The following is a 22087-nucleotide window of genomic DNA, read 5'->3' as shown; positions in this document are numbered from 1 at the left end:
TCCCATTCAGCTTGCTTCTACGTTTCACTCATTTAGAAGAGCACTCAAAACACACTTTTTCAGACTTGCCTACTCCTCTTCTTCTGTCTCTTAAAACACTCACTGCTACCCATCACTCCATATCTGCCCTCCTATTGTTTGAAACTTCCCTCACCGCCTAGATTGTAAGCTCTTCGGGGCAGGGTCCTCTTTTCTGCCTGTGTCACTGTCTGTAACTGTCTGTCATTTGCTACCCCTATCTTACGTACAGCGCTGCGTAATATGTTGGTGCTAATAAAATCCTGTTTATTAATAATAATAATAATAATAATAGTAGTAAAAATAATTATAATAATAATAATTCCATAGTTCTAAATTAGGATCAAAAAGGGCTAAATAGACTATTTATGATAAGTTGTGCAGAAGCCACAGCACTGCTCCAAACATCTGGGAAGATCAACTGGCTTTTTGCAGTTATCTATCAGAAAGTAAGAAATAAGAGTGGTTTATTGCAAAGTTTAAATACACTTTGAGTTGAAGTTTCAAAGCCCCCAAGCAGCAGATGGTGTGAGATGCTTCAATAATTTAGGCAAACTTGTTGGAAGATCTCAAAGATCTTCCTTTTTCTGGTCTGTGACGCATAGAAAGATATTTGCCAGAATACCCTGGGATTATATAACTTTAGTTTTACATAAATTTGGTTTTTACGATGTAATCAAATCTGCCATAATTGTGTTTATTTAAATCCATGTGGCACATCATGATAGCTGGTGGACAGATGTCTCTGTGAGAACATCAGATATAGACATCTGCTTGTTCAAAGAGATGGGTCCCGACACATATTGTTTGGTTCCTTCCAGAGATGTAGTACAAGCACCATCTGCCAATTGCTTCTTTCTTCAGTTGGCTTTGCTGAACAATTTAGAAAATCTCTCTGATCAGTAATGACCACTTTCACAGTTACAGTTTCCATGGCGGCCTTTAAGTTGGGGTCCGGGCCAAATGAACATCCATCATTCAGTTCAGAACATTGGCTCTATTTATAACTAAAGTTAGATTTTAGTTAAGTACATTAGGCACCCCTCTCTAATGCCTTTAATAAAAGAACCTAAAAATAAAGTGAATAACTTGGAGTATTACACATAATAAAAAAACACAATAAGGGCCCTTTCATACTGCGTGGTTGGCTGCTCCTGGTTGCAAAGAAAATTGCTGCTTTGAACCCAGGAGCAGCAAACTGCATTGCAGGCAACACATTTGCATGTAATTTCTGATAAAGTTGCAGGTGCAGATGTTTCAGGTTCTTCTACATGGAACTGTATAGCCAAAAGGGAATTGTCACTTTCAGGTCGTGTGTGTGCCACCACTGTCTCATTTACTTGAACAGAACAGTTTTTACCATGATTCAGTCTGTAGCAAAACACTGAGGTTCACTGTGGGTCTGAAATGGCCCTTGAACATTAAATTTTAACATCAAGATAAAAATGCAAAAATGTAAGTAATTTAAATAATAAAGAGAGCTGTGATGAAAATCAACTTGGTATTCCACACATCATACTAGTAATGGCTTGATCAACACATTATTATTATTATTATTAGTATTTATAAAGTGCCAACATATTACACTGTGCTGTACAAAGTCCATAGCCATGTCACTAGCTGTCCCTCAAAGAAACTCACAATCCAATGTCCCACCATAGTCATATGTCATTAGTACAGTTGAAGTCAATTTGGGGGGAAGCCAATTAACCTAACTGCATGTTTCTGAAATGTGGGAGGGAACTGGAGTACCTGGAGGAAACCCACATAACTATGGGGAGAAACTCCATGCGGGGAGTGTCCTGGCCGAGAAACAAACCTGAGACCTAGCACTGCAAAGACCAGAGTCCTAATCTCTGAGCCACCATGCTGCCCACATGGTCCAATAAAGTCCAACTCACCTTTAGCCAATAAAATCCACCACAGTATAAATGTATAGATAATCCTTATAAGTAACCACTACGTGAGTAATGAGCATGGCACTTACTGAGGATGCTTTACTATTTAGGTAAAGAAGGAATGTGGGAAATAACTAGAAAAAAAAAATAAAACCTATTACACTTGATGCACAGGTTGTAATGGCTATTGTAAAAACTTATAACTAGAGATCAGAGTGTTATTGGGGTAATAGATCCAGGTACAATACTTGCTCAATTTAGAGTTCTTTTACATTTCCATAAACCAGTGAACATATATATATATATATATATATATATATATATATATATACATATGAAATATATATGAAATATATTTTTCTTTTCACACTTGATTAGCAATGGTTATTGCAAAGTTTAAAATCAATCTATAGTAATTAAATTGTGCTAAGATGAAAAGGTTCAGCCATGTGTCATCTTAGTGAAGAGTCCTTTTGAAGTGTCCATATGCCGTTGATCAAAGGCTTTGGGAGACACTTTATTGTCAAAGGTCATAAATTCAATAGTGGAACACACAATTCCTCTCCCTATGTAGACTAGTGTAGCATCCTGGCCATCAAACAAACCTGGGATCTAGCACTACAAAGACCAAAGTGCTAACCTTTCAGACACTGTGCCCCAAGCACCAAGCTTTGAGTTTTTGTATGAATTTATTTTCTCATTTCAACCTCTTCCCATGTGATTTGAAGTTCCTTACCATAATTTTAGGACCGTTTATGCTGTGGCCTCTGCTTCAATAAGGAGCTTCAGACAGGGTCAGACACAGTCTACCAGGTATCCAAGTATCCAAAGCCCAGAGATGGGCTAGTTGTACAAGTTGTACCAGGGTTTTTTTTGCCTTCCTCTGGACCAACTATGTTTTATAGGGTTTTTTTATCTGGGATATGTTTATTTCCCTAGTGGTTGACCTTGATGGACGTATGTCTTTTTTCAACCTAACCTATGTAACTATGGGAGAGTAGTGAGAAGATGTAGCCGTGGTGAAACCTAGGTGGCAGAATAGAGAGGTCAGGCATAAGGTAGTCAATGGCAGAACACACATCAAATGGACCCAACAGAACAACTATGTTGAACTCTATCACAGGCAATGGGTTGAGGGTCTGATCTAAATGTATAGTTAGTTTAACAGATAAAGGCAGTACAGGACAGGTCAGTGTTCACTGGCTAGGCCCAGGGGAAGTAGATTCCCAATGCAGTGCCTTCATCCGCTGCATCTGGTATGCAGCATGGAGTCTCAGTAGGGAGAGTAGAGTATTAGGAAGTGTAGTGAAAGATACCTATCACCTCCTCTATTAAATAAATAAAGAAAGGATTTCACAGGCTAATGATATTCTGGTCAGTTTTTGTATGCTTCAGTGGTGTCCACCTTCATTCTACATCACAAACAGATAATTTGTCCCTGCAGTGGACTTTATTGTGTGCTCATGAAATTGAGCAGGTTCAACATACTTTGAATCAGTGGTGCCCAAACTTATTTCATCTGGGGGCTGCTGTTGACATTAAGATAAAATATGCAGACCACAATGCAAACGAACATTAAGGATGTATAACAGTTTTAAATTAAAATATAAATGAAATTGAAATGTTTCTAGTTACGGTAACGTACATGCACCAAATAAAAGAGATGACAAATCAAGAAATTTTGCATTCAGAATGTGATGCCTATTTTATTAATGCGACATTTCATTAAGGAAAGGTAAATCTATCATACAGAGCTGGCCCGTCATATATTGCTCCCTGCTCACCATTCCTGTACCAAAGAGAAGAAACTACACCAGACAATGTGTCCTGTCAGTACAACCTTCTTTGTACCCCAAAATCTCTGCAATGGATAGTTCCAGAGAAATGAAATCCATGTGACATATAGCCAAAGGGTACATGTTCTTACTACTACATCTTCAGGTCCCTACATCTCCCCGTTTCTGAGAAATTGGGGTTCACAGAAGGTAGGTGGCCAGATACGTGTGACAGAATGGCAGGGTATGATAGCTATAGTTTTTTTTATCTTGTGATGGTGCCACAGCAATACCATTTTACAGGTAGTTAGTCACAACAGTCCTTCACTTATCTTACATTTAAATATACCTACAGCCCCCTTTCAGTAGAAACTGAACAATTATATGTGACAGGGCACCCTGGTATGGTATGGAGTGATATAATTTTATTTGGAAGTAGCCACAAGAGTCCCCCACTTATCCTACATTTCCCTTTCTCTACTGTTAAAGAGAAATTAGGGTTCACAGAAGGTAAGTAGCCAGCTATCTGTGACAGGGTATCATGGTATGACAGGTATAGTTTTTTTGTATCTTGTGATGGCGCCATAGTAATTAAATTTTAGCGGGCCTTAGCCTCAAGAGTCCCGCACTTCCAGTTAGATTTCCCTTTTCTTACAGAGAAATTGGGGTTCATAGAGAGTAAGGGGATAGCTATGTGTGACAGGGTAGCATCATACGATAAGATTAACATTTTAATAGGGAAGGGGGGGGGGGGCAAAAGGCATTTCCTACTGGCTCCCACGTTTCTAATTGCTAACATCCCTCTGTTACTAAGAAAATGGGGTTCAGAGAATGTAAGTGTCCACCTATGTGTAACGGGCACCCACCAGCTGCTCAGTCCCTCGCACCGGAGCATCTGCAGATTTGACTCCAGGCGACAATGAGCAGCACTGAGTGTCTCCCCCTAGGCAGGGTTCAATGGTATGAGGAATGGGTAACCACACTGCAACCTTACCACCAGCCTAGAAGTTTTGGTGAACAAGCAAGTATATATATGGGGCACCACAGCACAGAGCAAATTGACAGTACCCTAATGCTCATTGTCATGGAAGTGGCCCCCGGGGGCCCCTGGTCTTGAAAAAGCCCCCGTTAATGTGAAAACATCCCTGATTGTTTTTAGTATTTTAAACTTGTGACCCCATATTTGGCAATTTGTTACATTCAGGGGACTGAAATTAAGTTTAGCAACAGCTCTCAGGGTCCACCTGAATTTTAGGTTTCTATGACGGTGTGGGAAATATGAAGCTTTATACATAGGGATAGTAACAGCTGCATGGAGACAGACATAGCTCTTATGCTGCTGCTGGGATTATCTCACAGTACAAGGTGGGCCGGGATCAGTCACAGCTGAATGCTGAAATTATTAGTACAAGCCCACTCTCAGAGAGCTAACACTGAGCATGCTCAGAAAGCTCCCTCTCCTGGTGGCATGAGCTCATAAAAAAAGATAGGAGATGCTACACGCCCCATCCCCTGCAAGACAACAAACAGAGAGGAAATGAGCAGAGGGCCGGATCTGGCAGCTCCATGGGCCAGATATGGCCAGCCATATCTGAGTCCACCAATATTTGAGATAACTATGACCAAATCAGTGTACCTTTCATGTGAGATATTTCTGGAGGGCCATTGGGTTGTAAAAGATTGTATATGTTACTTTACTAAACTTTAAGGCTCAAATGTGAAATCTCAGTTCCTCAATTCATTTTTGAATTTCTTTAGTTTCAACAAACATCTCTTACCCTGGAGCTGTGGAAGAATGCTCCAGGAACTACAGGAAGAGAAATGTTTCACTGTTCAATTTGCCTCTGTTAAAAGAATAAAAAATTTCTAATTTAGTTCTATATTGTCTTTTTGTACTATTTGTTATCAGATACTAGGACAGGTACAATAAGAAAAAAACTAACAGATGTTATTATCTTTTCTCATACATAATATAATGTATGCATAATTTTAATATTATATTAAATCATTCCCTTCCACTTATTTTCCCAGGTGGTACCAGTCTCTAGGACAGGAAGTGAGAATTTCCCCCAATGAGGACACAGACAACAGTGAAACTTAACAGACATTCTGGCTCCTTTCTGCTTTATCCAATCCTAAAAGGTTTGTGATAGACATCTTTCAAATTTAAGACTCACCTTGACAAATCCTAATTAATGTCACATCACTAAATAAACTTTTACAAATATTCTCTTTAATTACTGATGCTAATTTGACATTTTGCTCTTGCATAATTTGCATGAAATTTGCTGATGCACACAGATCCTGTAGAAGCGCCCAGGGACTACACTCGAGGTTACAGATTTATTTAAACAGGTCACTCTAGTCACAGGGGGACATAACAGACTTCCGATGTTGAATCAGGATCACATGACAAGTCTCCGCTGGCAAATATGTAGCATCAATTTAATATTAAAAAAGGTTACAACATCACAATGGACTTCATCAATGTTGGCAGCAATTGCCTGTGGGAATTTAGCTTTCATACTGTGAGCTGGAAAAGTAATATCCTGTTCAATAAAGAGCACCTGGTGTAATCAATCAGTCAGCTGTTAATAACATCCAGGAACACAACTGTGCCAAAGTCAGAAAGTCCTGCTTATTTACTCTTAATCTGATTAAATGAAATAATTATTTAGGAGTTCTTGGATTTACACTGGAACTTATTGGCAATGCAGGGCTTCACTTGGCAGCAATTAATCCCATAGTGCTATATAAGACACACATAGAAAGAGAATGTGTGGCATATTTTCAATAAAAATCTATTTTGAACTAATAGTGTAGTGATGTTGCAGCTACACAAATCTGTGCAATGTGGTGCCATTTATTCTGAATGGCACCCCAAAGCACCTTTCCCAAGGACGTGACTATACTGCAATACACGTCAATGCACTAAACTATGGAGAGATGTGTGTAGTGAGTTTTGGTGCATTAGAAATCTTAAATGCAGTGTTTTTCAACTAGGTTTCCTACAAAGGTTGGTAGGGGTTCCATGAGCAAGAAGCAACAATGATCCTATCTGTAAAGGCGATGTTCTTCCCACTGGAGAACAATGTAAGAAACTTTCCTACTGATCAACACACTAATATACTGTGAGCTGTGGATGAAGTGATATAGAAGGGGGTCCCTGGGAACTAAAAGTTATTTCAAGGGTTCCCTCATGTTGCAAAGGTCAAGAAAGGCTGCTTTAATGCAATGTATGTTATCATTCAGGCACTAACACACCATACTGATGTGAATGAGCTCTCAAAGAGGACCTTATCTCTGTAAAAAAAGATAACTTACAGAGAACACGTAAGCTGCGTACACACTTCCAATTATTACCGTTGGAAACGAACATCGAACGAACGATCCGCCGAAAACCGTACACAAAAAAGGTGACCAACGACGCGGACGAATGAGGATTGTCGTTGGAAATGAACAACAGTAATGACAGTCATTCATTACGTGTGTCGTGTGTAAAGTCGTTCAGTGATCGTGCATGTTTCTGCATTACACTTTCTTCTTTACATGTCACTCCCTGCATCGTTCAAACGATTGAATCTAGCGTGTGTACACTATTGGTGGATTATATTTGAACGATCGTATCGTTACAGCATGTACAGAATTGTGCACAATACGATCATTCAAGTATAATCATGCATATTCGTTGATCGGTCGTAATCATTCATTTTCTAACGATAACTATTGGAAGTGTGTACCTAGCTTTAGAAATTGTAGCTAAGCTCATGCTGGTTCCTGCACAGCTTCTTTATAATAAATCTGCTCCTTTTGCACTGTAAACCTCAAATTAGCTAGTAAAAGTAAATGTGATTTGTCACAGACACTGCAAAAGGGTATTAGTGTACAACTTTTCTCTTCCATATTTTTATTTATTTGCATTAATTAAAGAGATTTGTAGATTGACAGCTAGAGGGAGCTCTTAATTGCCTATTTTTGTGCTGCAGTCTCACACAATCACAGTAGGTGGCATCATGTCTCACCTTTAAAGTGATAGTGTAGTAATGTTTTGATCGCTTGGGTCAACCTTTAACGTTGAGCATTTATATCGTATGCTTATCCTTCTGTGAGAGGCCCACTTTAGTTTTGACAAAAACATATAAAGGTTTAATTAACAAACAAGTAAAAAGAGCAGTGAAATATGAATGGTATTATATATATTATAAATATTATATATATTATTATAAATATTATAACCTAATGCTAATGGCTGTTATGGTTTTAATAGAACTGGAAGCCAGGAGGTTTTTTTATACCAAAAAACAATTATGATATAATGCATACAAACCAATTACTTGTGATGACTCATTGATTCAACAACATTATAATAAAAGTGAATTGGCTGTTGTGTCTTTTTTGTCTTGCATGTTCTTTTTGCGAGTCTGATTATGTATTTATTTGTGACTATTATTAGTAAAACATTTCTGTAACTCAACTTGAATTTTAGCTCCCTTGATCCTTTAACAGTTTCTATTCAGAAAGTTTTGCAGTGTTTGCTGCGGCGGGCTGCTGGCACTGTGTAATCGCATTGACTTCACCCTGTAGATTGCCTCTTTTTTCCTGATTACAGAGACATTTTCACATCTACACCAAGGGAGAATGTGTGGTGAATGGTACTTACTGAGACAGATTGATTTCACAGAGGAAGTGGTTTAGGGCATAAATAAGAAAGCCTTCTCTGGTGGCTGTGTGATGTGCAGTTCATTGTCAGCAGAGGATGCCCTGGGTATTTCTAAGTTTTAGATTGCAGCTTTGAAAGCAATGCTGGCTTAGATGAAACAAGCCTGTTATTATTTTATCACAAATGTGCCACGCTGCCAACGTGCATAATAATCAGGGTGATATGTGCCAGTATTACAGCAAATCTATCTGACAGCCTGGTATAAAACATTATGGAACAGGTTTTTCTGTTTTAATAATTATATGTCATAGCAAATAAATTCAAAGCCATTTTTCCCCTTCCCTTTCTTCCGCGCTCCATTACCTTTCAATTCAGCATTCTTTTATATCTTTTTTCCTTCCCTCCTTTCCTTCCTTTCTTTCAAACTTCCTCCCCTTCATTTATCCCTTTCTTCTTTTGTTTCATTTCATTTTGCCTTTCTTTCATCCCTCTTTCCCTTCCTTTCATCATTCATTTCTTTCATCTTTCCTTCGTTTCCTTTCCTTTCATGCTTTTCTTTCTTTGATCTCTTCTTCTTTTCCACCTTCATTACATTCATCCATCCTTCTATTTCTTTCTTTCTTGCCTTCTTCTTTTCATCCTTTCTTTCATCTTCCTTCCTGCCATTTGTCCTTCCTTTCATCTATCCTTTCCTTTCCACCCTCCCTAAACCTTCTCTTCTCTTTCTGTTGGCTCTAGTTTGAAAGGGTAGACTATACCCAAACTGATCTACCAAACCTAGAAAAGATCTTGTCCAGGATTAAACATTTGCCAGCTAACAGCAAATTACTTTTAAGTAATCAATTCCAGGTTTTCTGGATCACCTTGGTTCTTCCTCATGGTCTATCTTCTCCAGTCTTGGATCATTGTTTGCACTTTCATCTATAGAGAATATCTTAAGCTGCATACACACGTGCAATAATTGTCGTTGGAAAGGATCTTTCATGAGAGAGAGAGGGGGAGAGCGACGGAGCGGCACCCCGCTGTGCGCTCTCCCCCTTCCCTTGCATTAGGATCGTTTGTCGCCCAATATCCGTGGATCCGCCAGGACGGTCGTTCGGACAATGGACGCTGTACACACGCCAGATTCTCATCTGATATCGTCCCTGAGCCAATTATTGGGCAAGAATTAGTGGACGTGTGTTCGTAGCTTAACCATACACTTGTATATGATGATTAACTAAAACTACCTAAACAGCAGGGAGTCAGCAATACAAACCCAGTTCCAAACACTCCCTACTCTATCCAAAACTGCAGAGGGTTTTTGCCTGATGTTTTATTTTTTATTATTTAAAAATTTGTTATATATTTTTGTTTTGGTAGAAATTTTAAATTAAGCTGTAATATATAATACATATGACAATATTGTCAAACAAATAAGCAATATTACTTTTTTTCTGCACAGTATTTTTTAGCTGTGAAGGTCAATATTTTTATTTTAATTAATAATAACTTGTATAATGTAATTAAAATTTCTATGCCTAAAGTGATTGCATGAAAACATAGACAACATTAATGGAAGATCTAATTCCTCCATTATACTTCCCAATGCTAAATCAACTTTAATCCAAAGAGTCACAACTGGACAAATCATCCAGACAAGCAAAATTTCAGCTGATCAACCCCATAATGTATTAACAAAACAAAAAAAAATGTTAAACTCAATTTAGCCCCTGGACCTAGGGGTAACCCCTGGATTTAATTTGCATCAGCCTGAAGCTGACTTTTATGGTATCTCTATACAACCACCAAAATTGTTTCTATAAAACAAAATTTAATATAGTGATTTCTACAATTTCAATGTCAATCACTCTAATTGGCTTCAGATATATATTTGTACACAAATTAAAGATCTCTCTCCATTGCTAAAGATCTTTCTCCATTCCTGACGCATTTCACCATGTATGCTTCATCAGGTTTTATAATCATGTCTTAAGTGCATTTCCATTTGAGCTTTTGTGTTGCCTTCTACAAAGGCAGAAGCTCAAATGATAATGCGCAAGAGGGTATCTGTGCAGGTCCAATCACTGGCAGCCCATCTGTGAAATTCCTGAATAAACTCTTTTATTGTATGGTACTTTCCTCCCCTCCTAGACTGTAAGCTCTTTGGGACAGGGTCCTCTCCTCCTCCTGTGTCACTGTCTGTCATTTGCAACCCCTATTTAATGTACAGTGCTGCGTAATATGTTGGTGCTATATAAATCCGGTTGTTTAATATTAGTAATAATAAGGATAATATTAATGTTTGGTAGAAATGCCTTCTGTGATAAACTAAGTAATGCCTGTGTAATATTCCAAGCATGGGTTATGGATAACTAGTTTAATAAAAAATCAACTCATGCACGCCCATTTGAATATACAACCTGCTTGCCCATTCCAAAACTTTTTTTCCTGGGAATGTGATTACCGGTAATTACTAATATCAGTCATGGGGATATTATCTTCCAGTGATTTACATTGGATTAACAGAAGTTGAGACATGATTATGAAACCTCCTAAGAATGTTCTTCTGATGTTATAAAAAAACCTGACTTAGTGAAAACAATAATAGGGATGCATTACCATAAACCACAAGCCCACCTTTAGAAAAAATACATAAAATGATAACAAAAAAATGACCAAATTTACTGTGGGATACATAACCTCCTCTCTGCACAGTGAAGCTGTAACAGTGCCATTGTGTTTAATACTTCTGCCTCATTTTTAGTCAAATGACCTTCAGCTCCATGGCACCACTTTCTTTATTTTCTGGGTGTCAGGGGACATCAGGACATCTCTGGATTTTGTAAGCTTATGCTTCACCAACAGGCAGAAATTAGTGTCCTAACTAAAATTTGCTGAAGCAAAGCATCCTTAGGTAAATATCCCATAAGCAGAGCATACAGTTCTGTATCCTACATGTACAGCTCTACTTCCATAACTGCACTGCAAGCAAGATTGGGAGAAAGAGGCAAACCATGTGATCCCTACATTGGTTCTAGGTTCAAAGTAAAAAATCCAGCAAGTACCCTTTATTATGGTCATAGCAGCTTTGCTGAAGCAAGAACTCAAGTGCGGGGTCTAAAAAAAAAAATATTAAATTGTAGTTGTTAATCTGAACTGAAAAAACACTGAAGTTTCTCTATCATCTCTTCCCATGTTTAGTTACTAGACCATATGAATGAGCAGTAAAAAAGCCTCTGAAACAGAAAATAAGATAAACATTCCAGAAGACCATAAGCATCTTAGCAGCTGTGGATGTGGAGTAAGAGAGCGGCTTCGCTCAACTGTGTCATACAGCAATTTCTTTTTTTGGAATAAATACGTAATAAATTCCTGGAGAAATAGAATGGAGCTCAGCCAGACAGCTACCGCTCAGCAAAATATAACCAGAATAGTCCCATTCACAAAATTGTTATAAATCTTCATGGTTTCCCGAGATAGCAATATCCTGCTAGAAAACATTTCAATGCTCAGTACCCACAGTGGGATCATTACCCTTTCCAATGCTGACATATAAAGCTGTGACTTTAACATAGCAGCACATATCTCCTATTACCAAGTCATAAAAATAAATGCAGTATTGTAATATTGGGTATTTATAGGGGGGATTTAAAGCTGAAGTGCAGGCAAACAGCTGACTGTACATAATGGCACCTAAAGGAGCAGTAATACATGCCAATGGATTTGTATTTCTGTATAATATTTTCCACTGAGTTTCGGAATACAGTGTATAAAATTTATGGGTGATGGAAGCAAGAAGTGAAGGTGCGATAGGAGAAGGGTGTGGGGTTTGCAGCTGGACAGACAGATTTGTAATTCCAGTTAAAAAAAAATTACATAGCTCTTCCAAGCAGCACATTTCTGTATATCAGAGTCCTATTTAATGTTGGCACTATATAAATCCTGTTTATTAATAATAATAATAATAATAATAATAATAATAATAATAATAAGAGGTCTTTTTTATCTGCTGCAGTTCATTCATGAATTTGGTGATAGTTTATTTTGCAAAAAATATCCAATAATGTGCAAGAAAATGTAAGAAAATAAGATTTTTCCTTGTGCATAATTGGATGGTTGAAATTAATTTACAGTTAACCGTCTCATTTACTAAACTAAGTCAAGAACAGTATGCCTTGCAATGGTATAATTAAGTTTGCAAAGTGAACAAACTTTATGGCTTTGGTACTTCAACCCAAATGAAAAGAAACAGCATATTGATCAGTTTACCTTTCTGTCACTCCACTCTTTTCTTTTATTAGTATGTCCCCTGTTAGAATATAAGCACTGTGGCATGCCTCACTAGTTTCTTGTGCTGGTTTTCTATCTTCCAGCCCAAGTTATTAACTTGTATTTATATAGCACCGACTTATTACTCTGCATTTTACAAAGTCCATAAACTACTCCTCAAAGGGCTCACAATCCAATGTCCATACCATAGTCATATGCTATTACCACAGTCTAAAGCCAATTTTAAGGGGAAGCCAATTAACCTAACTGCATGTTTTTTTGGATGTAGGAGGAAACACGCACAATCACAGGGAGAACATACAAACTATTTGCAGATTGAGTGCTGGCCCAGATTCGAACCTGTGACCTAGCGCTGCAAAGGTTAGAGTGCTACCACTGAGCCACCATACTCCTAAACTGTACTGTACAGGAGATTGCAGAGAGGCTGATAACTCTGCGTCAAATCCAAGCCATCCGGGTTACTTCTACTTAAAAGCTAGAAGCCACTAGAAAAATTTAGAACGCCTTACAACTAAATAACATACCTGAGTGTTTCTAGCTTTGCCTGCCTATGCTTGTCATCACAGAAGGTCACAGAGGAGATAATCAGTTTAATACATTATTAAAAAAATAGAGAATGCAGAAGAATGAGTATACATAATTGGCTTTTCCTAATCTTTTCTTTTCTTAATGTAGCTAGTAGGCGATTTTCCAAGATGGTGTCCATCTATATTTATTAGCAGCATGGCTCTTCAGGGGTTAGTGTTCTTCCTCTGCAACAATGCAGCCTTGGCAGTGATTACCACTATGCAGGATGGTATATGAATCTTCTTTCCACTGTTTATATATGACTGACTTATAGATATAATATTGCAAATTACTTTGGTGAAGGAATAGGTATGATTGGTTCTGAATCAAGGCAATTAGTAATATGTTGTAAGATAATGAACTTGTATGGATGCAGTCTTTAAACTATAATATCATTTAAATTTATCCTGATGTTATCATAATGTCTGTAAATAGTTGTTTATCTCTCATCACTAAATCCTCTTTTGTTCTGTAAATAACTTGCAATGATATTCATGACCTTTATATAAAACACACCAATTTCTACTCGAATGACGTGCAACTGCAAACTGGGTCCTATGGAATGTTTACTGATTGACCTTTGGAGTAAACAATAGATTCTGACATCACTGCGTTCATTTTATTGTATAATGATAGCTTTGGAAATAATGAATCATGCAAAGGAACAAATCATTGTTTACATAGATTGTTCAGACTTTAAATGTTTAGCTGTGATTTAAGCAGCATGCTGTGTCTTCATTACATCCTGAAAAGTTTGCGGAATGAAAAGTAAGAATGGGGTGGATGGAGCTGGCCATGCTTGTACCCCTAAAGTGACCCTGTTGCTGCAGTTCTAATATTAAAATATTCCACCTTTTATAAAAGGAGCTATATACTTAGAGTCTTTCAGGTGGCCATATGTTAAAATTCTGCTGATCCAGGTACTCTGTATAAATTCTCCCACACCATGTGCTGTGGTTCCTGTGGCTCATGGTTCTGCATGCTCAGTCATGACATGGGCTTACAAAGCACTCTCCCACATCCATGTGTAGGAAGCCAAACAGGCTGGAAAAAGGGGAGTCAAATGCTCCCCCATACACAGCCTGCTTATATAAGGTAATCAGACAACAGATCACCACTTCTGTGTCCGCCTCTTTTTCTGATTGACATTTTTTAAATTAAATAAATTTGTAAAAGAATAATGAGTTTTATGGAGGTGACTGCTAAAGTTTTATAGAGGTGACAGTAAATACTGCTGTAATTACCTAAACTTGGTATCAGAAGTTCCATTCATCTGCCACTTTTTTTTAGCCTTTACTTTATTTTTAAAAGTGGAGATTAGCTGCTCTAGGCTTAAATGTGGCTATGATTAAGCAGCAAAAAGTCCCGATCAGGGTGTTTGAAACAACCACCACTGATTTCTCCATTGTGTCCTCCACTTTTGGATTCTGAAAAACTAGTGGCAATTAGGCTGAATGCTGTCTAATAAATAATTTGATTATAGTGAAAGTTAAAAACTGTCAATCCTGCTGAAAAATAGTCATTTTGTTCATTTGGTTATACATGGGCAGACTGTCCACAAGAAATATTGGGTTCTTTTTGTATAAATAATGCTTTTTTCGGTTCTCTAAACAGCCCGTTGGTCCTTTGTGAAATAGGCCCTGGAAGTACCGGGCATTTTGCTGCCAGTGGAGCAGCCATGTAGGAGAGGGAAAATGATACATAACAAAAAGGGGCACTTAGTTAAGGTAACCCTGTTTTGCCCCATATGTGCAGAGCAGCATGTTTGCTTTAAGCTGTGTGGTTTAAAATAAATAAAATACAATTAAAAAACAACACGCTCCACTTCAGAAATATTTCCTGCAGTGCTGGTGATAGCCTTGAAGCCTTTGGTAAATACAAACTTACTATACACCGCTGGTGTGACAGCAGGAGACGGTAGATTTTTACTGTTCCATTAATGCGTTTTGTGATTTTTTTGAAAAGTGTTGGATTTCTGTAGAAATGAACTGGGGATAAAATCCAACAGCTGACTGATTTATTGGCCCATACTCAGCCTTCCCAGAGTTCCTCAGGGGTTGCAATTTCTATTTCGCTAAGTAGGAGTCCAGTCTTTGTAAATTGCAGCTGAGATCACCAGCTGGCAGCTAAGAATTGGACTTAGAACCAGCGGCAGTCTTAAAGCAGCTGCTTGGAGAGAAAGTGAAATAATTGTTCTTTTTTGACATTTGACAGACTTTGTTTCAGTTTCTGGGTAAAGTAATAAAAGTACCAATGTACAATGGAAAGTGTATCCGGTATGCAGAATTAACATATATTTTTTACTTGTGTTAAAGTAAATTGTTCAGAGCAGAAATATTGTACCTTATGAAAACTCAGTTTGCCATGCTGAAATGCTAATGTTAGAATCCCTCTTCTGGCAGGTAACATAGGATCACCCTGGGCATGAAGTCAATGCGGCACCTGTTCTTCACCGGGGCACCCAACAAAGGTTGATGGGCTGGTAATCCTGGGGGCTACCAGGCTCTTTGCTTAGTGCCACCAGTTCATGGCCCCCAGGGTCAACCCACCAAGGGGCGGATCAGCAGGAGTGGGCTTCATTGAGGAAAGAGTCCGAGAGGTGTGGTCATGGTCAAGTGCTTAAGGGGCAGCGCAGTGACAACAACCAGACAGGAGGTCAGGGTGTCCTCAATATCTGAGCAGAAGGACAGGGCAGGCAGCAGGCAAAGGCGTACTCAGTATCCAAGCAAGAGGTTAGGGTAGGCAGAAGGCAAAGGCGTACTCAGTATCCAAGCAAGAGGTCAGGGTAGGCAGAATTAGGGTAGGCAGAAGGCAAAGGCATACTCAGTATCCAAGCAAGAGGTTAGGGTAGGCAGAAGGCAAAGGCGTACTCAGTATCCAAGCAAGAGGTCAGGGTAGGCAGAAGGCAAAGGCGTACTCAGTATCCAAGAGGTCAGGTGACAGTAAGCAGGCACAGGATAGGTGTGTACCAGGGAATGTCCAAAACACTGGTGAGCTTGTGCAAAGTCACAGCAACATCCACCATTACTGCTGAGCCTAAAATATCCTCTGGCCCTGCTCCTACTTCCTGTGCTTTGTGCAGAGTGTGCATGACTGCCCATGCACATGTGAGACCAGGAAGTGCAGTGGCATACTCTGTTAGGCAGTGCGAGAGAGTGAGTGTTTTGTCTGAGAGCCCGGCGGGGTAGGCAGGCACTGGGTGCCGCAGGGCGGTTTGGGGAAGAGGAAGTGGTAGGTAGTATGACACTAATCTCTAGGCTGAATTTAAAAGTGCTGGTCACTTTTATGACTTAAATTTAGCAAAAGACATTTCTTTTGAGACTTGAGCCTTGCAATTTGCTGAATTGACAAAATTCAAAGCCAATGTAAATCACAAAAGGACTGTATTTTAGCTACATTACAAAATAGTTTATTCTTGATTTTCTTGAATGGTAAAAAAAATAATTTTATTAAAAACCAAATATAACTTAGTGGCATTGTGCTAGAAATGGCGAATTAGGAGTCGCATTGACTTGTACCAAAAGAAGAAAGGTACACAGGAACATACAAATAGACCAAATGATAATACAAACTGCTTGTAACAGCACAATTACCTTGATTCCTCTTAGATCTACCTAAAACAAATATTTGTGAGGTTGCTATCAAGATGAAACACATTTAGACCTCTTATAGTGACAACAAATAACTCCATATATTTGTGTTGTATGGTTCATCTCCTAGATACGCACTCCCGGTCCCACCATGCTTCTAGCTCAGTTCTGGCAGTCAGGTTGGAAGGAGTAATGTCTTTTAGTACACAAGAAATTAAAAAAAAAAGAATCCGTCCTTGGTAATATACTGGTTTGGATAAACATTGGAGTTTACTCGATGAGTTGAGACTTTCTATGCATCTGGTCAAGTCAGCAGATTTTACAAAGGTTAGGTCCCAGGTGTATATTTGAGAAGATTGCCTAGGTCAGAGTTTCTCAACCAGGGTTGCTTCAGAGGTTTGTAGGGGTTCCTTGAACAATGAGCAGTTTGTGACTCTCAGGTCAGTATATGTGATATCAATTACCTTTTTGACTATATGTAAAGGTGACATTTTTCTCACAGGCCATCATTCTTGGAGGTATTCTTCCTACTGACCACCACGCTAATGTACTGTGAGTTGTGGATTATTATTTTTTTTTAAATTGATAAGTAAGCTTTAAAGGTGAACTGTAGCATGAACAACAACATGACCCTCTATGCCACCAGAGAACATATTAGATGAATGGGCCACGAGGCTAAACCACTAAAAGCAATGGAGGAAAAAGAATCGGACTCTCCTATAAATGTTGGTTTCTAAAGATTCTTCAAAAAGACTTATGTTTCCTATTGTAGTGAGTGGGTAGCAGAAGACATAAGCAGTTAAATTTCTTTATTTTAGGTTTTAAATTTAGCAAAATAATAATTTCTGTCAAAATCTTCTGTCAAGCCACTGTGGATGCTAGGCTCAAGCATGTAACCTCAAACACAGCCCACGCTGAGAATAAATCTTGCCTTTTTGTTGTTAAGCTTGGACATTTTGTCATTCGTCTCAGAATTCAAGAGCAATGGTAAGGTTTATTGACTTGAAGAGTGTCCCCATGTACAGACTGAACCTAGGATCAAACACTGCACCTCAGTAATATTGTTATATTTTCCTTCTTAGCTGGGAAACTTTAGGTAGATTCTTATGAAAAAATGACATTATTAACTTTGCCGCCAATGCTATCTCTGGAAACATTGTGCAGGCAAATTACTGGTTTCTATATTCATGTTATTTCCACTTGCCGCTGGTTATCTAAACCATACATCCATTATAAAGCGTGAAATATTATCTGTTTTTCTTTTCATTTTAAATTCATTCTTCTTTGCAGAAAGTCATGTGTACTCACCTCTGTAAATTGTCCAAGTCACTTGGCAAATGACCCCTGGCAAATGAACGCTGTTCTAACAGCTAGATTAATTACAAGACTGGGCTCGGTACAGATTAGCTTGTAATTTCAAGCATTACATCGTTCCAGAGTCTCAGGGGGAACAAATAAATGTCTATAATAAAAATTACTGAAACAATGAAAATAAAAGCCAGACAATACTGAAAATAAAGCTTTGGAAAAATAAAATGCAGAAAACCTGATTTATGAAGGTAGTAGTACTGAGAACTTCCACACAGATCCGAAATGCCAGAATTCCACACGACTACTAGTCATTTCCACATGCTTGCAGACTTTCCTAAAGGGAACCTGTCATGACATAGTTGTGTAAACTGCCATACTTACCTAGCTTTAATGCTTATATTTTGTGTTTGGAAATGTTATTGGCCCAGAAAAAGCTTGGAAATTAGAAAGACAGGAGAGTCCGGAGCCATGTAGGGGAAGGAGGAGCATGAATGAGTGCTCGAGGGAACTAGGTTTAAGAGGTTTAGGGTTGATGGTAATGGGCATTGGTTCTGAAAGGGGTGAAGTGATGATGTTGGAGTTCTGTAAAAAAGAAGTATTGTCTGTAAAACCTTGGTTAATAGGGGAGAAAGCACCCCCACTCCCCCAGAGAGGCAGGAGAGAGGTTTTGGGGTTCAAAGGACTGGTTGGACTTGGTTGGGAGTGGCAGTTTGAGGTCCCCAAGGGCAGTATTTAGTAATGATTGGGGAACCATCTGGTGTGGTGTTTTCATATCAGTAAAGTGAAGGAGGTGTTGACCCATTGGGGTTTATTTTGTGTGGATGAGCTTGCTAGGAGCAGATATTATTCCCGCTGTGTGGTGTGTCTAGGACTAGGTTTTATAATGGTTAGAAAAGGAAAGGATCTGCAACCGTAGTACAAAACATTGGTGGGGCCCCTGATGTTAATTATGATATAGTAGGTAAATAGGGTAATATAGTTGGTTAAGTTATGGAAATGGTTAAGTTCTGTTTTCTTGTGTTTCCTAATATCAGTTTTATAATAAACGGCTGTCATAGTCATTTGACCCACAGCTTGGTGTTCTTGTATTTATTGGGGTTAGTCAGAGGTGGGTTGGATAGTTTTCAGCTGCTTAAGGTGGGAATGAACCTCTGAGCTGCGTTAGTCATGCTTTTCCTCTTTTATCTGCCTATTCAAAAATCTTTATCTTAAAGCACGACATTCTAAAAAAAAAAAAAAATATATATATATATATATATATATATATATATATATATATTTATAACCTTTTTAACTAAACTCACTTCTGCTTGCTCCATTGCCAGTGTTGGCTTCTATTCTTCATCCTCTGCTGGGTTCAAGATCTTTGGACACCTGGATTGGCCAGACCGAGATGACATACTTTCTGAGTATGTTCTGTTCTGATATAGTACAATAAAGTACGCATGTGTGAACAGGCAGGTAAGTTTGTTTTAGCGCAGAGCAGACAGCCTGTCCTTTGTGCAAAAAAGAATCTGTATGGTCACAATTTTTTTGTTTTTTACAATTAGTTCTGCTTTAAGATTCAACTGCTGTATTTTTTTAAAAGAACATAATCACCACCCACCAGAATGAAAAGAAGTAGAACCATAAGACATAAAATAAATCATGGAATATATAAAATAAATATAAAACAGCGGGTATTTGTACAATGAAATGTCATATTTCTTGAAAGATGAAGTGTTGAACATGTTCAGTAAACACTTTCACAAATCTGCTCAGAGGTTTTGTTATTGGGTTATTTTTGGATTGTGTTTCTGGCTGAAATACGGGTGTGAATATCTCATCCAGCCTTAAGTCTGCTAACTCCAATCTGTACACTCTCCCTTCACAGAATTTCCATGTCTAATGAAAGACAAAGCCCACATTAGTTCCAGGGTCACAATTTCTCATCACATTTTGTTTTTGTAAACCTAAGGCCAAAAAAAAAAAAAAAACTGCAAAAAGATAAATTAGGAAAGGTGTCATGGTTATAAATATCCCTAACTAGAACCATGATAGTATGTTAAATGGGCTTTGAAATCAATTTTTCTGGTCATAGTAGAGGGATGACTAATGTTTTCCCTGAGACATGGCAGATTTTCTAACTTTTTTTTTTCCTTTCCCAAGCGCCTTCAGTATAAAACTTGGTAAAGGAACAGTTTTCAAGTGCTGTCTGGACAAGCTGCACCTCTCCTGGTGCCTGGATTCTGTATGGCTTCAATGGGTCTTAGCATCTTCTGCCTTCTGGCTCTGTTTGCACTGCCATTTTGTTTGTGTCAAGATGAACAGACGGAGGTGAGGAGAAGAACTATTAAACCGGTGGCCCAAATAGTTGGGAGTCGTCAACAACGGACAGGCAGTAATGAACCAACCAGGGAAGTGGTAGGAGAGCGGAATCTACTGGTTGAGACATTTTCCATTAGTACCTCCACAGACGAGGTTTTGAAACAGGAGGTAGATGATCTAGAGCAAACCTCACACAGAGTCCAGGTACTCTGCATTTATGTTCTCAGCATACTCATTCCATGTATATCCATGCTTTGCAACTAGATTCATCACTGTTTTGTTTTCCAATTCATTATAAAAATTGGAGCTGGCAGTAACAATATGAAAACTACAAGATTTTACTTGGAACATGAAGTTTGCTTCTAGCAATAAACATAGCGACTGAAATATGAATATAATAATATGGAAACATTTGTTTTTAGATGTTATTATTCATATAAAGTATTTTGCATGTTTAGCTTTTATTATTATAAAATTATCAATTGTTTTAACAGTCTTCTTTTGCTTTCCTTTTTCACTTTTTTGTTATTTTTGTTATTTCATACATTCCTTTCCTTTTACTCTCCATTTTATTATCTTTTACCTCTCTTCTCCTTCTGAAGAACTTATTAATATTATTTTTTACTTTATTTTTGTTGTGTTTTGTTTCTTTCAAGCTTGCTCTTCCTTTTTTTCATTTTTTGCCTATTTTTTTCTTTCCATGTCTTTCACTTCATTTACCTCTATCTTACCTTCTTTTCTGCCTTATACAGAACTCATTATTACTTTTATTTGTCTTTCTTGTTCTTCTTTTATTTTTCATTCTTTTTTTTTACCCTTGTCATCTTCTTTCGCTTTCTTTTATTTTCTACTCCATCTTTTCCTTTTTTCTCTCTTCTGCAGAACTCAGCTTTAGCAATAGATATAGTGAAGAGTGTTTGCTATATTTTATGTGTTTGAAATCCTTTATACCATCCAATATTGTCCTAGCTGTTGTTGCTTTTAGCACTTGTGAATAGTTCATTTGCTCAGCTCATAGAGAATAAATCAGTACAATATACAGTCACACTAGCAAGGGAAGGGGAGGGTTAGTTGGCACTAAAAGATGTACATTTTAGAACAACTCATAAAATGTCCAGTCATTTAAAAAAACAAATGAGATCATATGCTAGCTATAGGACTGTGTGCTGCTTCATATGTTGCCACTCACTAAGAACTGTGTAACATTTATGTGACTATGCAGCATAAGTGTATGTGTTCTCATGAGATGACACAAGCCTACCTATTAGTAATAATGAACGGGACAACTACAAATACTCATCATATGTTTAGTGAGATAAATGGCCACATATATGCAACAATAAGCAATAGCCTAGAGACATTAATGATAAATTCTAGGAAGATAGAAAAGACAAAAAAGCTTTTTATTCATTACAAGTCATGGACTGCTTGTCTATGATGTCTGCTCCCCTTTCCCCTGCATTCTAAACATGTGCAGTTGTGAAGAATCATTTGGGGGCACTCGGTGGCTGTTTTGTTCTCAGCCTCCAACTTGCTTTTCCATATATATATATATATATATATATATATATATATATACCCATCTATTATGGCTATTCCTTTTCCCACCAGTTCTTGAATTGCTGCCCACAGTGGAAGAAAGGAGCTATTGATGTACCCCCGGCTAGTACTGCCCATCTCAGGTGAAAA

The 22087-nt window shown here is 38.1% G+C and overlaps 1 protein-coding gene across 2 annotated transcripts in view; it reads left to right on the top strand.

Moving 5' to 3' along the window:
- The first annotated feature begins 20260 nt into the window (after positions 1-20260).
- C1QTNF3 (C1q and TNF related 3) overlaps positions 20261-22087 on the top strand; it is a 28671-nt gene continuing 26844 nt past the window's right edge. Inside the window, exon 1 of one of the 2 annotated variants that reach the window (XM_072413819.1) lies at positions 20261-20566. In XM_072413819.1, coding sequence (XP_072269920.1) covers positions 20324-20566 — 243 coding nt within the window. In that variant the 5' untranslated portion in view covers positions 20261-20323. Of the gene's footprint in view, positions 20603-22087 lie in introns of both variants that reach the window. The other variant, XM_072413818.1, reaches the window with a different exon arrangement.

This window comes from Pyxicephalus adspersus, chromosome 6 (assembly GCF_032062135.1).
Source record: "Pyxicephalus adspersus chromosome 6, UCB_Pads_2.0, whole genome shotgun sequence".
NCBI lineage: Eukaryota > Metazoa > Chordata > Amphibia > Anura > Pyxicephalidae > Pyxicephalus > Pyxicephalus adspersus.
The sequence above is the reverse complement of the archived record's forward strand: the minus strand, read 5'-3'. Positions and strand labels throughout refer to the sequence as shown.